At 44.7% G+C, this 14,681-nt stretch overlaps 5 protein-coding genes across 5 annotated transcripts; 2 read left to right on the plus strand and 3 right to left on the minus strand.

Moving 5' to 3' along the window:
• Positions 1-43: 43 nt before the first annotated feature.
• JR316_0010576 (uncharacterized protein) lies at positions 44-860 on the minus strand (the record flags this gene model as incomplete). Its single annotated transcript, XM_047896242.1, has 3 exons — positions 44-487; positions 539-568; positions 627-860. 3 exons carry the CDS (start codon positions 858-860, stop codon positions 44-46), a joined length of 708 nt encoding a protein of 235 aa, XP_047744287.1.
• Positions 861-1,088: 228 nt separating this feature from the next.
• Positions 1,089-2,070, minus strand: JR316_0010577 (uncharacterized protein; the record flags this gene model as incomplete). Its single annotated transcript, XM_047896243.1, has 2 exons — positions 1,089-1,700; positions 1,753-2,070. 2 exons carry the CDS (start codon positions 2,068-2,070, stop codon positions 1,089-1,091), a joined length of 930 nt encoding a protein of 309 aa, XP_047744288.1.
• Positions 2,071-2,580: 510 nt separating this feature from the next.
• Positions 2,581-3,832, plus strand: JR316_0010578 (3-ketodihydrosphingosine reductase TSC10; the record flags this gene model as incomplete). The annotated part of the gene is made up of 7 exons (XM_047896244.1): positions 2,581-2,622; positions 2,675-2,806; positions 2,860-3,093; positions 3,118-3,268; positions 3,327-3,509; positions 3,558-3,682; positions 3,734-3,832. 7 exons carry the CDS (start codon positions 2,581-2,583, stop codon positions 3,830-3,832), a joined length of 966 nt encoding a protein of 321 aa, XP_047744289.1.
• Positions 3,833-6,708: 2,876 nt separating this feature from the next.
• Positions 6,709-11,179, plus strand: JR316_0010579 (Glycogen phosphorylase; the record flags this gene model as incomplete). The annotated part of the gene is made up of 30 exons (XM_047896245.1): positions 6,709-6,781; positions 6,849-6,941; positions 7,005-7,076; positions 7,130-7,182; positions 7,241-7,342; positions 7,396-7,635; positions 7,691-7,943; positions 8,005-8,083; positions 8,202-8,362; positions 8,421-8,443; positions 8,499-8,624; positions 8,677-8,726; positions 8,780-8,804; positions 8,944-9,061; positions 9,113-9,186; positions 9,241-9,305; positions 9,361-9,383; positions 9,446-9,471; positions 9,526-9,756; positions 9,807-9,857; positions 9,911-10,001; positions 10,052-10,068; positions 10,128-10,350; positions 10,407-10,435; positions 10,494-10,512; positions 10,567-10,588; positions 10,644-10,772; positions 10,836-10,894; positions 10,956-11,038; positions 11,093-11,179. The coding sequence occupies 30 exons, from the start codon at positions 6,709-6,711 to the stop codon at positions 11,177-11,179; spliced, it is 2,697 nt and encodes an 898-aa protein (XP_047744290.1).
• A 458-nt stretch (positions 11,180-11,637) lies between these two features.
• On the minus strand, positions 11,638-13,614 carry JR316_0010580 (uncharacterized protein; the record flags this gene model as incomplete). Its single annotated transcript, XM_047896246.1, has 9 exons — positions 11,638-11,755; positions 11,809-11,853; positions 11,920-12,020; positions 12,080-12,810; positions 12,864-12,991; positions 13,051-13,121; positions 13,175-13,286; positions 13,342-13,451; positions 13,588-13,614. 9 exons carry the CDS (start codon positions 13,612-13,614, stop codon positions 11,638-11,640), a joined length of 1,443 nt encoding a protein of 480 aa, XP_047744291.1.
• Between the last annotated feature and the right edge of the window lie 1,067 nt (positions 13,615-14,681).

Below are 14,681 nucleotides of genomic sequence, written 5' to 3' on the forward strand. Positions count from 1 at the left end.
GAGAACATAATACAGATAAAACTTGGTGAATTCCTGTACGACTCTAAATCATGGTCCCATTACCATTGCCAACTTGAGCAGGGGGGCCTCCAAACTTGATACGGAGAATTTCTTCGTCACCACTGAACATTTCATCTGAATGGAAATCACTGCCAGAGTCGGTCATGGTAGTGTGGTCATCGTGATCGTCGTCCCCAGCGAGTTCGTCGAGCTGCTGTTCACCACCGGAGTCAGATTCCAACATGTCCTCTTCCTCATCTGAAGGGATGTACCAGCGATCCGCATGAAGGTAAGAAATGCCACCGGTTGTGGTATACATCGGTTCCTCCATTTCGACATCATCTTGCTCCGAGTCGTCGTCTGACAATTCATAATCATTTGATTGATTCGGTGGCACTATATTAGGGGAGGTCAGAGTGGACGATTCGGAGGCGATTTGCGAACGATTCAGGTCAGGATTCAAGACCGATTCTGACGCAGAAATTTGCTTCCGAAGCGCGATTCACTCTGACCCCCCCATTTCAAAACTTCGATTCACCTTCAATTCAGTAGGCGATTCACGGATGGTCTTTGTGCCAACTGATAATAAAAGTTGTTTAAAAGTAGTTTGAGAGAAGGTTTTGTACGCACTCAATCGAGCATTTGGATAGATCCTCTCCTTCTGCCTCGTTCTCTATCTCAGAACAATCCGATTCTCCATCCGATGACTCTACAAGCACCTCAGCCTCCTTCTGTTTGGCCCGCCGTGTAGATTTTGCTTTTTTGGCCTGTGTTTTGGTAGGTTTCTTGGGTAACGTGGTCTTGCTGAGCGATTTTGACGATGCTGAACGAGTTGTACGGCTCGAATTTTTGGCGGCCATAGTGAGAGCCTCACAGAAAGAGTCTGTGTATCACACCAGCCCTCACGATGATGGAGAAAAATCTTGATCATGTCAAGATCAAATATACAATTAGGTAAATTGAAAATAATTAATAAATTAAATACTGCTCGATTCTGCTGAGTAGAATCAAGCTGTTGAATCGTCTCTGAATCGTCGAAGCGGCGGAGCCGCTTCGACGATTCAGAGACGATTCAGCGATTCGGCGATTCACGTTCTGAGGCGATTCAGCGTCTTCCCACGCTTTTGATGACCAGAATCGTCTCTGAATCGTGTCGCTGAATCGCCTCCGAATCGTCCACTCTGACCTCCCCTATTTTCGGCTGCGATGTCGACCGAGTCCAAAATATCCCTCGGTTGAGATTCAACCTGCCCGCTATGTTTGGGGTATGTCACCCAAACGCCAGTTTCTTCTTCTTCCGTGACCCAGTTTCCGATGCCAGGGAGAACAGATATCTCATCCAGTATACTTTCAATAAATTCATAGCCGTCAATGTCATCTTTGGCGAGAGTCAATCGTCGTCCCAAATAGATTTTCCAGTCGCATTCGACCATTGAAAGACCAGCGAATTCTTCAAAGAGGTCTTCAGTGACCCTTGCGACGATTCCATTGGTGTAGGTAAATTCAAGTTTAAAAAGTTCGCACATTTCTGGGGTCGCGCCCCGGCGGAGAAGTGAGCGGTATTCCCGTGCGCGCGATTCGTACAAGGCAGGAAGTGGAGAATCGTCCTTTGGAATGGATTGCAAGGGCGTATTTCCTCTGGGGGCCATGCAGCGGTCTGGATGTTCTAGTTGAGACTCTGTTGACGCCATATTCTCATCCTGAGGAGTTTAGGGAACTTAGTTGCAGCGAGAACTTGCATCGAAGATTTACCTCCATGATTTGATGCTTTTTGCGACATAGAAAGCAGTAACCGTCAGTGACTTCCCCGCCACAGGCCTGGTCAGAGCAAAGGTAAATATCTTTGCATTCGTAAGATTGCGTAGGTATGGGGAGATCTTCTCCATCATCGTCGTCGGAGTCATCGCCTTCATCATCACTCTCCTCATCGTCACCTTTGTCGTCCGAGTCCTCAGTATCCAGATCGTCTTCAGTGGAGTCTTGGTCGGATTCAGACCCGTTGGAAACAATTTTTAAAGCTTTCTTGAGGCTTTTAATTTCAATCTTTTTTCTTTGCAGTTTCTGGGCCATGTTTTGTTGGCATTTGATTCGAACAAATGGGTGGTACGCACCAATTTCATATTACTTATTTGAGCTTCCGCGTCTTCTAAAGAGGTGGCCATAGTCCGCGGGAAGGCTAAGGTGGTGTTACGCGCTGTTGAAGTGATGACGGCTTATAAAATTTTGCAAATGAACGACCACTGTGCGGTTGAATAAAATGTGCCACTGCTAGTAGTAGTCGTAAATTTGTAGAGGTAACGCCTTATAGAACTTGCAAGTGTATGAGATACAGATATAGAGTGCAGTCAGACAGAATGAATAAATGCAACCCCTGTCGTAGAACAGGCCGAAAAGATGATATTTTTAAATTTAAGAACGATGAGAAAGGTTTTGATGCGCCTATTCTGTTTGAAATACAGCCCGTGGAAAAACAACGCGTAAACAATCGAGTGTCACGTGAATATCACTGTCAGAGTTGCCAAGAAATTACATGGCAAGGTTCCTTGCGCAATCTTCGCGGCGACACGACCAAGTTCTGCAATGTTTGGTCTTTTCTCCAAAAAGTGGAACCCGGAGGGCAAAGTCAGTGGTCTCCCCCTTGTCTCGAATGGCGAGTCATTGAATGTCCACGTAGCATGTCTATATAACAGGAGGAAGTTCGGGATTGGGATTGGGTCTTGCCCATATTCTCGCTCAAAAGGGAGCACACATTTCCATTGTCGCGAGGAGTCAGAGCAAATTGGACGAGGCCATTGAATCTATCGAGGTGAGAATGGGACCTTGTCTAGACGGTTGTTGCGCCTTACCTTGAAACTTCAGAAACTGCGAGTGAACCCCTCGCAAATCTTCAAAGCGTATTCTCATGCGCTGGACTCTGGTGATGCGGCAGCCAAAGCTCTTCAACTGGTTGCTGAGGCTCATGGCGGTGAACTGCCCGACGCCATCTTTACATGCGCTGGATCTTCAAAACCAATGTTCTTCATTGACACAACGGAGCAGGACATGGTGGATGGAATGACGAATGCGTATTGGTTGCAGGCATGGACAGCTTGGGTATGTTACAGCGTTTTTCTACAGCGTGTTAGCTCTCATAAAAGGCAGGCCGCTACAAAACAAATGGTCAAGGCCGGGAAGAAAGGCGCCAAAATTGTATTCGTGTCATCGCTTCTCGGGTATATGAGTTTCTTGGGGTATACCTCGTACACGCCAGGGAAACATGCGCTAAGAGGTCAGTAGACTCGTAAACATTTTCATTCTAACCTCGCTAATGCAATCACACACCTCAGGCCTTGCTGACACTCTCCACTCGGAACTCAAACTCTACGGCATCGACGTCCACATTTACTTCCCTGGTACAATGTTTACACCCGGCTATGAGGAGGAGAACAAGACAAAACCAGCCATTACACAGGCTATAGAAGGTACGGACGGATTGACCTCGGACCAGGCAGCGCAGGCGTTATATAAAGGTATGCCGTTCCGCTGGACGATTGGCCTTGTAGACTGACGGATCTTAGGCGTCGTGAACGGAAATTACCATATCTCTGGCGACTTAATTACTGACCTATTCCACGCATCAACGCGTGGGTCTGCTCCGAGAAACAATTGGCTATTGGAGGGACTGTATGATTTGGTCGCTTATGTGGGTCAATCATGTTTCACTCTGGATAGTTGTTCATTGTTCTTTTTACAGTTTGCCGTCCCAGTGTGGCGGTCTGGGGTAGAGTCACAGGTACTTGCGCACCGGGACGAACATCAGACATACCTCGCCAAGAAAGGATTCTTCTCGTAAAAGCTCTGCGCACAGTTTCAACACCTACAGATGCTACACCATTCTATTAACATCTATACCATTGTATTTATTCTGCTATGTTGTCTAACCTCCGTTACTCGAGGCCTATAATCTATAGTTTTGAAGTGCTGACCAGTGACGACCTCAGCGAGACTTTAGGTCATCAAGCTGAACAAATTTGTCGCAGGCTCGGCAAATAAGGACCTCGAACACTGCTATTTCCTATACAGCGATGGCATATAGTTTACTGGGAGAAATTTGTGCGTACCGTGCGGCGTACGAATGAGCTCGACAAGAATCATTTCGTTTGTATTTGGCAGCGGTGGTTTGGGAATGTTGCTGTGTCGGCAAAGGTTGCAATTTGGCTGATAGATAACCAGCAGATAACAAATTCACAAATCCTGCATCTTCCACTGCGTTTCATAGACTCAAAAATTAATGCAGCAAATGCAGAGATGTAAACAAAATGCGTTGGGATGCTGGATGGGTTGGCCAATTTTTTTCCGAAGTATACATCTCACCACAAAGTTTACATTTCTCCCTGAATTCAGATTCTTGGATTTCAGGAAGTTCAGATTATGCTTTTGAGTACACTCTTTCTGTTGAAGGACTGGTCAAAATCAACGAGTTGCCAAGGGTCATTGTGCCATTGACGAGTTTCGGTGACATGGCCAAACATGAAAAGTGAACTGTACGGTTGAAACTCAACAACCATGCAAAAAAAAAAATGCCTGCTGGCTCATTACTAGTGGTGTTGCACAATCCCTGATAGCGTGACAGGCAGGGATAATCACGCGTCACGCAAGGTTTTGTCACAAAACCTGATACATGCCTATATTTCTTCATTCTAGACAGTTACCTTCTTATAATTCAGAACTAATGAAGTCCAACACACATATAACACACATTTGAGTTATAAAAGTAAGGCTTGAATGCAAATAGTACATGAAATAAGTGATTTATCAAAAATCACATGATGATAACAAAGAGAACTTGCATGCTGCAGATCTGAGAAATATGGTTTGGAATTTGAGATGAGAATAGACATGTTGACTTTAAAAAACCGAGCATTTATCATCTTGAATCATGAAAATCGGTGCAGAATTCATGTAGATATGCTCTCTCGTCTAAACATGGTCAATGCGGAATGACACAGCCAAAAATAGACGCGGCTAAGAGTGGCTCCCGCTCCCAGCCATCCAAAGGCCAAAAATTGTTAAAGGTGTAAAATGGTCATTTCTTCACCAAATCTCATGATTTTAACTGCGCTGGAATGCTGTTTTAAAGGGCATTTCAGTTCAACGATATATAATGTAATCAATAACATCTATGATATATATAATGGTAGTAATATTGATCCATAACCAGTATTTGGCTATCAACTCATTACAGCCTCAAAACTGCAAGTAGTTTTGCAGACATAAAGTAATCTAATTTCTATATGCCACAACTCTATCAGAGCAGATTTTTTATATTGTGCCTCTAAGTATGTTAAAGTGCCTATTTTACACGTATATCTCAGAAACCAGGAAGAATTTCAAAATTCGGCTCTGATAGGTCGATTCCAAATTCAATTCTAATGAAAAAAACTCTACAGATCATACCTATATGTGTATTTCTTGAGGAGATAATGCATAAATATCTTTGAGGTCTAAATTTGGCAGGCAAAACACCTTGATTAAGCATTTAAAACACATTGACAACTTTTTACAGCTAATTAATACCATAGGTCCAGAGATAAACTATCTTCTGCCTCTATTGACATAAAAAATGGCGAAACCTTGATTTGTGCAAAGCACAAACTCGATGTCTCAAGAAATTGTCTGGTCACAGGTGTGACCTCGCCTGTCACTTGGTGTCACACTAACCGGGGATTGGACATCCCCATTACTAGAAAAATGGTTACTTTTGCGTTAATTGTTACAGGAAAATGGTTTCCCCTTTAAAAATGTCCATTTTTATGCCAAATTTATGAAAAAGAACCGTTTCTCTTGTAAACGTGGGCATTTTTGTACCTACAAAACTACGATGAATAATTATATAATATGTTGTTTTTGTTAACTTTTTCAAAAAATATGGTTTGGGATGCACTTCCGAAGAATTTTCTCTAAAAAAATGTCAACCAAAGGCACCTAATCAAATACATAACATGTATGTAATCCGTTTTATTTGACATATACGAATATGTGCCAACCAGGGGGCTCCCACCGAAGCTTACTGAGAAAAGAAGGGTGGCAAATCAGAGTTTTATTCTAATTGGTGCAGTGTAAAGTAACAAATGGGAGCGAGGTAAAAACTGAGTACTACTTGGAGAAGTCACATGATATGTGATATTTTGTCTGATGTCCGGGGTCCCGCAGACATCCAGAAACAACAAGTGGCCGGCAGAAGGCGGCGATCAATGTTTGGCAATACCCTTGGAGGCTCGCAGCGCTTCGCCATTAGTTCCCGACTCATTTGATATTTCCGCGGGCCAGAGCTTGCCGCTCTGGACCGCACAAGCTAGCGCATCAGCCGGATTCCATTTACCTGGCTTCGTCGGTAAACGTTCGTAGTGTGCGTTCAACTACCTCGGCTCCAAATTCTTATCAGCAAAGGTCGAAATTTTGTGCACAGAACATGGGCGATTATGAGCATGTTATTGCTGATGAGGGCCTGATTGAGAAGTGAACACCGTCGAGAAGATAATCTGGAAATTTGCGTGCTAAAATGTTGTCCTCAAAATAACCAATAGCGCCAAATTAGGCAGGTTACGAAACGTGATGACGTCTTGTTATGCGACGCCAGAGGACCATGGGCCCATCACGCTATAAAGACCCTCCCTAATTCCCCCTTCTCTTCTCCTTCCCCCCTTATCGCGCTTGTTGTCGGAAACGATGACCTCCACCATCGATCCGAATACTATTGGCAAACCAGTGCGCCCACGTCGCCATGTCCGCACTCTCACAGGTTAGCGATCTCGTTCATGTTTGGACATTGTCAATCTTGTTTCTGTCTCACCATCGTGGGCCCATAGGTTATCTTCCTGAGAAAGACGAAGAAGGACGCGATAAATGGCCTAAGGGTGAAGAAAAGGTCTGGAAAGATGGGATGAGGTCTCTCGATAAGGGTGCGTGCGACAGATCTACGGCGTTGCGAGTGGTTCTCATATTTATGCTGCGATGTGGATAAGATGTCAACGATATCACGCGTTCTTTTGTGAACCATGTCCAAACCTCTCTGGCCCGTCAACCATACAACATTGGTATGCGCATATATGCTCCATTTTCATCGTTGGAAGCTGAAATTTTAGCAAAGATGACCTCGGTGCATACCATGCTGCCGCTCTCTCCACACGAGACAATCTTTTGGTAAATTGAGTCTTTTTTGAACGCATATATGTACTCATACTTGCATCTCCCACGCCAGGTAAACTGGAACGATACCCAGCTAACATATACTCGCAAAGCCCCTAAACGAGCTTACTATCTTTCACTGGAGTTTTTGATGGGGCGAACTCTCGATAACGCTGTAAGTTTTGTAACCCCTATCTACTACAGCGCATATATCTCATCGCATCTTAGCTCCTTAACCTGGGGCTTAAAGATGAATATAAACAAGGTGTCCGCAAGCTCGGATTCAACATTGAAGATATCCTAGAGCAGGAGAGAGACGCCGGTTTAGGAAATGGTGGACTTGGTCGCCTCGCTGCCTGCTATCTTGACTCTTCCGCCTCTCAAGAGCTTCCTGTCTGGGGTTACGGTCTGCGATACAAGTACGGTATCTTCCAGCAGCTTATTTCTCCCTCAGGAGACCAGCTTGAGGTCAGATCCACAATGACGCTTTGAAGTGACGATGTTCTTCTGACATGACATACAGGCTCCTGACCCATGGCTGGACAATCAAAACCCATGGGAACTCCCCCGTCTTGACGTCACCTATCAAATTAGATTCTACGGACATGCCGACAGACTCGACGATGGAACTGGGCGTGCTTTATGGCAAGGCGGACAGGAAGTCCTTGCACAGGCGTATGATGTTATGATTCCTGGGTATGGAACCCGGTCGACTAACAACTTGAGGCTCTGGGAAAGCAAACCCAAGCGAGGATTCGACTTGAACTCCTTCAATGGTACGCTATTTTCGTGCTGCTGTTGTGTAATCTGGCCTGACTCAATATGTGCCATGTATAGCTGGAAACTACGAAGGAGCTGTTGAATCGTCCAACAGTGCTCAAGCTATCACCTCTGTTTTGTATCCCAATGATCATACGTAGGTCTTTTTCTTCATTTCAACACTTTTTCTCTGACAAGCATATTTTTAGGACATGTACGTTCTCTTGCGTTATAAACATCTGCATTGCAAATCTTGACATTGTGACATCTTACAGTTGGAAAGGAGTTGAGATTGAAGCAGCAGTAGTACGTGTTCTGGTTTCCGGCAAAGGTGCCATGGCTTATTCTGTCATTAGCTTCTGGACCGCTGCCAGTTTAGCTGACATTTTGCGTCGCTTTAAGAATCTTAACAAGCATATCCGCGAATTCCCTGACTGTATGTATCATCCTGGAGTGTAGCAATCGTTTCGTACTGAAAACCTTTTTTATAACAGATGTTGCTATCCAGCTAAACGATGTAAGTGTTTAAAACTATGTTCGAGGCTTCGAGGTGTTCATCTATATCCCTTAAGACCCACCCTACTCTTGCCATTCCTGAATTGATGAGAATACTGATCGACGAGGAAGACCTAAGCTGGGATGCTGCCTGGTCCATCGTCACCAACGTTTTCTTCTATACTAACCACACCGTGCTTCCTGTGAGTTACGCTTTGAATTATGCCTTTCAGCGAATGAACCCATACCTTACAGGAAGCTCTCGAAAAATGGCCTGTGCCTTTGTTGGAGCACGTCCTGCCAAGGTTTGTATTATTCGCTCCGCTTCCGTATTGTCTTTTTCTCATTCCTTTTCTAGACATATGCAGATCATCTATGATATCGTGAGTCTTCCGTGCACCTATGTTCGAATGTTAACTCGTCGCTGAATTCTATTTGACAGAATCTGTCCGTCTCCTAATTATTTTACCTTTAGGGGTTATTACTGATAGCTCTCTTATACACTTAGGTTCTTCCTCCAAGGTATATCTATTGCCTATGAAACCCCGTAGGGCAATGCTGATTCAATGCGCCATTTTAGCTGTTGAGAAAAAGTTCCCTGGAGACCGCGACAGGCTCTCAAGGATGTCCCTGATCGAAGGTAAACTGTCTGTTTGCTCTGTCTTCAGCAAAAATCTTACGTTTGCTTCAGAGGGCATCCCAAAACAGGTTCGCATGGCGCACCTTGCATGCATTGGCAGTCGCAAAGTAAATGGGGTTGCCGAGGTGGGTTCCGTTCAAAGTCAGGGGTATTTATATACTGAATACGATCCATCACAGTTGCACAGTGAACTCGTTCGAACCACTATCTTAAAAGATTTCGTCGAATTTGAGGGAATCAGCAAGTGAGTCGGTTCAACGTCTGTTCCATATTATTTTTCTGATGTTGCCTTTTCCTAGATTCGGAAACGTTACCAACGGAAGTTAGTTTAAAAACCACATGTTTTTCTATCATTATTTCGATTCTGACGCTCTCTACTCCCAGTCACTCCCCGCCGATGGCTCGACCAGGTTGGTAGTGATGACAGACATCTGTATCTTATAAGCATATTAACCAGATTTTAGTGTAACCCAGAACTCAGCGCCCTCATTTCCAAAACCCTTAAGCTGGACAAGAGCGTGTGGTTGAAAGACCTCACCAAACTTGAAGGCCTGCTTCCATTTACTGAGGACAAGGCTTTCCGCGACGAGTGGGCAGCCATCAAGCAGCGCAACAAGGAGCGCCTCGCTCACTATGTGCAGACTACCTTGGGTCTTACCATTCGTACCGATGCTATGTTTGATGTGCAGATCAAGGTACGAGTATCGAATATGTATACTTCATTACCTTACTAACGAGTATTTAGCGTATCCACGAGTACAAACGCCAAACTCTTAATATCTTGGGAGTCATCCATGTAAGAGCTGTCGGGTTAAAATGGAATAGCCTATGTACTAACTGTTGCTCCAGCGCTACTTCACTTTGAAGAACATGTCAGCGGAGGAGAAAAAGAAGGTCAACCCCCGTGTTGTATTCTTCGCTGGAAAAGCTGCCCCTGCCTGTAAGTTTTCACTAATCGTTCTTTACAATTGACTCATAAAAAATTTCTAGATTTCATTGCCAAGCTCGTAAGTCTACAGGGAGCATTCGATAAGCATGATAATTTTAGCTTACACAAATTTACTAGACGATTCGCTTGATTGTGAATGTCGCCCGGGTCATCAACTCCGATCCAGATACCAAGGATTATCTGCAACTTTACTTCTTGCCAGATTACTCCGTCTCGTTGGCAGAGGTTTTGATCCCAGCTTCTGATATCAGTCAACACATCTCCACTGCTGGAACTGAAGCTTCTGGTACTTCGAACATGAAGTTCTGCCTGAACGGTGGGCTTTTGCTCGGAACAGTTGGTAAGGCATAGTTCTTATGCTGATATTCAACGTGGGCTTACTGTCTGGTGTGCTAGATGGTGCTAACATTGAGATCGCCGAAGAGGTTTGAAATATTTTTAATTATCAGCGCGAACTCTTTTCTGACTTTGATATCTCTGCAGGTTGGAGAAAGCAATGTCTGTGAGTATTATTTTTTAGTTTCAATAGGGTTATTTCAGTTCTAATCCTTTTTAGTCTTCTTTGGACACTTGACTCCGTAAGTTACCCTGTTTGTGCATCACCATTTCTTCGTATCTAATGATTGCTTCCAGTGCCGTCGAGGACCTTCGCTATCAGCACTTGTACCATCCCATCCCGATTGAACAGAAATGCCCAGCGTTGGCCCATGTTATCAATCAAGTTGCCGCTGGAGTGTTCGGCGATGGTCATGTCTACGAGCCGTGAGTACAATTTCCCTGTTGACTTTTGAATCGATGTTCAACGCATATTTTATTATTCGACAGTCTCCTCAACACCATCAGGCAATCTGATTACTACCTGCTTACTGACGACTTCGATTCTTGTACGTCTCCCAATTAACAAGGATTTTTCTGATCTTCGACGTTGATATCCTTTGACTGTAGACATCGCTGCTCTTGCTATGGTTGACGAGGCGTACCTTGACAAAGATGAGTGGGCTAAGAAGTCCATTAGGACGACTGCCAAGGTAAGCACTAGTTGTCATTATGTTAACGTACGCTAACTTTGATTACCCTTTCAGATGGGCAAGTTCAGCTCTGACCGTGCCATCAACGAGTACGCGGAGAGTTACTGGAACATCGAGCCAGTCATTGTTGAGAAAGCTTGATTCCAGAAGGGAGGGGTGAGATATCTTGGGAAATGAAGAATCTTTTTGAAATAACGGGGTATTGTGTTGGAATTCAGAAGTGGTGGAGTCTTCAGGGATACCCTGAAGAATCGGGATATGGGAGAACAAAAGAATGTATGTTTTACAGATTTGTATGTAGGAATACACTTGAGCCACTTGAGCCACGGGGGTTTAACTGCTTTGGCAGTTTGCAGTTGTAAGTGAACTATGTTTATGTTTGATGGATTTGAGATGAGATTGTGAGACTTCAGAGTACTGAGTGCCTTTTCTGAGCCGTTGTAATGCTGAAGGCCTGAAATACCGCTATGAGCGGCGTCTTAGGGTGCGTGAGGGCTCCTTTGGTCTTCTAACCAGTTGAATACAAGACCCGGAGGTTAAAGTTGAACGCTGGGCTATAGCCCGATATGCCATTGCTAATAAACTACCTACTTTACATACTACTTACGAGACACGAGATAATTGATTTTTCGGGGCGGCCACATTCTGCTTTGGTTGTTTGTCATTGCTGTGGGAGAAATCAAGATGTCAGAATCTCCTGGTTCGGCAATGCCATGCCTGAAGAAAGAAGAATATTAGAAGGGATTTCGAAATGGATGCATCAGACTTACTCCTTCCATACGTGTTCATTAAGAGTAGCACCGCACTCTTCCTTTCTGCAATGGGCACAAACCATCGAAATATTGTTTGCGTACATGCGACCGTTATCGCTGTCTATGCACCTTCTTGCTACAATCTCATCTTCCCCAGTAAGCAATTCATAGTTGCACACGGACCCCAATCCGGGGAGTAATTGTCGATCATGTGCAATGCGATGTTCATCCTAAAAGTGAATCCCCCCGAATCAGACCAGCGAAATTGTCAAGTGATGGCTACACCTACCAGAATATTCCACCTTAAAACACAGCGTCCCTTAATGAGACTGTTGCAAGATACACATTCGAATATCGGATCAGCTGCATCCATCTCCTCAGAGGTAGTCACGGCCGGATCAAATCCAAACTGCTCGAGAATGTCCGCCATGGCTCGCATGCGATCTTTGTTGAAATATATACCGTTTTCGTCGTTCCAAATCGTGCTCCTGGTATGATGTGAAAGTGATCGACGTTCCAACTCGTCCAGTGCCTTTTCAGCACTAATATATGGTTCATATGGAATACCATGATAATGGGCCAGGACATTAGGATACCGCAAGTGGTCGCTACGGCACGTTTTGCATGAGAAGATAGTTGTTGCCAGTCGAAGCACGCTGCTTTCGTCAAAATTATATGTAGTGCCACAGGCTGATTTGATCAGGCTTATAAGCTTCCCTTCCATCTGGGTCCGCCACTCATGGGAAATTTGTGCGTAATTGACACGCAGGGGATCGAGGTGCGCCGAAGTGAAAGGTTCTAATGATGTGTCGTCTATTAGGTCTCGCACCAGCTGTACCTTAAACAAATCCGCTGCAGAGGGAGTCGGAGTGTACAGCGAATACTGCGCTGCACATTCTTTGGCGACTTTGGATAATATTGGCAGCCGATTTTCCAGAAACACCCTGCGATCGGCTTGCAGTCTTAACACGCGGGACTCGCTCATCAATACATTGAGGTCCGGACCCATGGAAATCAATACTTGTTTAAGCATAAATTAGTACTTTCAAAGCAGTTTGTTAGGCATTGCGCACCTGTATCAGTCAATTCATTGCAGCATGCATCATAAATTTGAGGTATATCAAAAAGATCTTCGTAACCGTCTTCGCTCATAAGAGAGAGCTCGGGTTCCCATCCTAGTGATTTTAAGTGGGCGACAAGCCTGTCAATTATTCCAAAGGTGTTAGTGTCCTGGTGTATGGGTGTAGAAGATCTTCTCACCTTGATTGACGACGAAGAAACAAGTTATCCTCTCTTTCGTTTTCGTCCCATGTCTTGTAGATGGCAGCATGCTTAACGAGTTATACCTTAGCTCAAGGGTCTCTGACAAAAATATCAGGCTTACCGTTTCTATGTTGTTCAATTCTTTAATTTTGTCAGTCATCCAACTTGCCGGGTTTACTGACAAGGAACATTCTCTCTTCCACTTTTTTCCAGTTTCAAGTAAGTAGTACGACCTGTAGGCTGGGTACCGTAAGTTGTATGCACTGAACAGGACTCAACACGGCTTACAATGGTCCTTGTACGGCAAGAGAACTCTGGGAAGGTATGGTATCAACTCCATGGGGCATGTCATCTGTACCTGCGCATCTGTTGATAATTGCCCACGGATCATCACGAATCTAGTCATATCAAATAAGGATACAGATTCAGGAAAAACTTCAATCATATACGCGCCTGTATTGTATACACGGCACACAAGCTCGAACTCTTGCCGCAAAAACGGTGATCGGTGCTCTGTTGTCTGCGCCAACGAACCTTCCGCAGTACTGTAGAACAGGTCATTAGACAGAAAGATGGAAATTAAACGCTAAGGAATACCCACTTGACACTTCTTACCAAATGCCAAATTCGTATACTGGATGTCCGTTAAATCTGGTGGACAGTCTGGCATCCCAATAAGCTCCCTGGAGGCTTTCCACAGAGTCGGCGCCACGTCTGAGCTCTTCAGAATATGTCGAAAATGTATTGAAGTGCACGATAGGTGCCATAAATCTTTCGGCTCTAAATCTGTGCAGATCTGATAGAGCAGGCAAACATAAGAGGTGTATAGCGCGGCTACGGGAAGAATTTCTGACCTCAAATGCCAATATTTCTACGGGGAGCCCACCCAGAGAATTCGCGGAGTATACAGAGGTCTCGTTCAACTCATTTGCTGGCGTTCTCATTTTCTTCGGTTCTCTTCCTTCATTCAAGACGTCAACATTGGTGTCCTGACTAGATCGCGACCGCTTTACGGTCGCGTCTCTATTAGTAGTTGATGATGAAGAGTTGTCGACGGTAGAATGGAGTTCAGGCATTTCGACTGGGGAGAAAACAAGAAAGAATGCTACGAGTTCACCGTGTTGTGCTTTATAAAGACCAATTTCAACCAACGGTGCCCTCCAAGTGATGGGAGGCCCATCAGGGCCAGATTTGATGGGCCGAGCGGAAGCAATAAATATTAGATACTCTCTAGTCAAAGGTTTAGATGATTTTAAAACCCGCAAGTTTACGAATAGAAGTTTCTGACCTCAAATACCAATATTGCTTTGGAAAGTCCGCACAGAGAGTTCTTCTCTAGAGAGGCATTGCTTGCAACCCCGTTCAACCTTTTTGTTGGCTTCCCCTTTTTCTTCGGTGGGTTCTCTGCATTCAAGTCATCTACATTGGTGCGACGATGTTGAAGAGTTCTAATAGTAGGTCGGTGTGATCCCAAACATCGTAGACTGGGTTCGAGTCTAGAAGGCGACGCCGCGACGGTCCTGCAAGATCGCGTTGATGAGCTGTTTTAGCCGGCACCAATCGGCTTGGTTATTTTTGTTACTATGTTAGTGGTGCCGCGCGGCGCTGTCTGTGGCTTGCAGCCATAT

Source organism: Psilocybe cubensis, chromosome 10, assembly GCF_017499595.1.
Source record: "Psilocybe cubensis strain MGC-MH-2018 chromosome 10, whole genome shotgun sequence".
Lineage (NCBI taxonomy): Eukaryota > Fungi > Basidiomycota > Agaricomycetes > Agaricales > Agrocybaceae > Psilocybe > Psilocybe cubensis.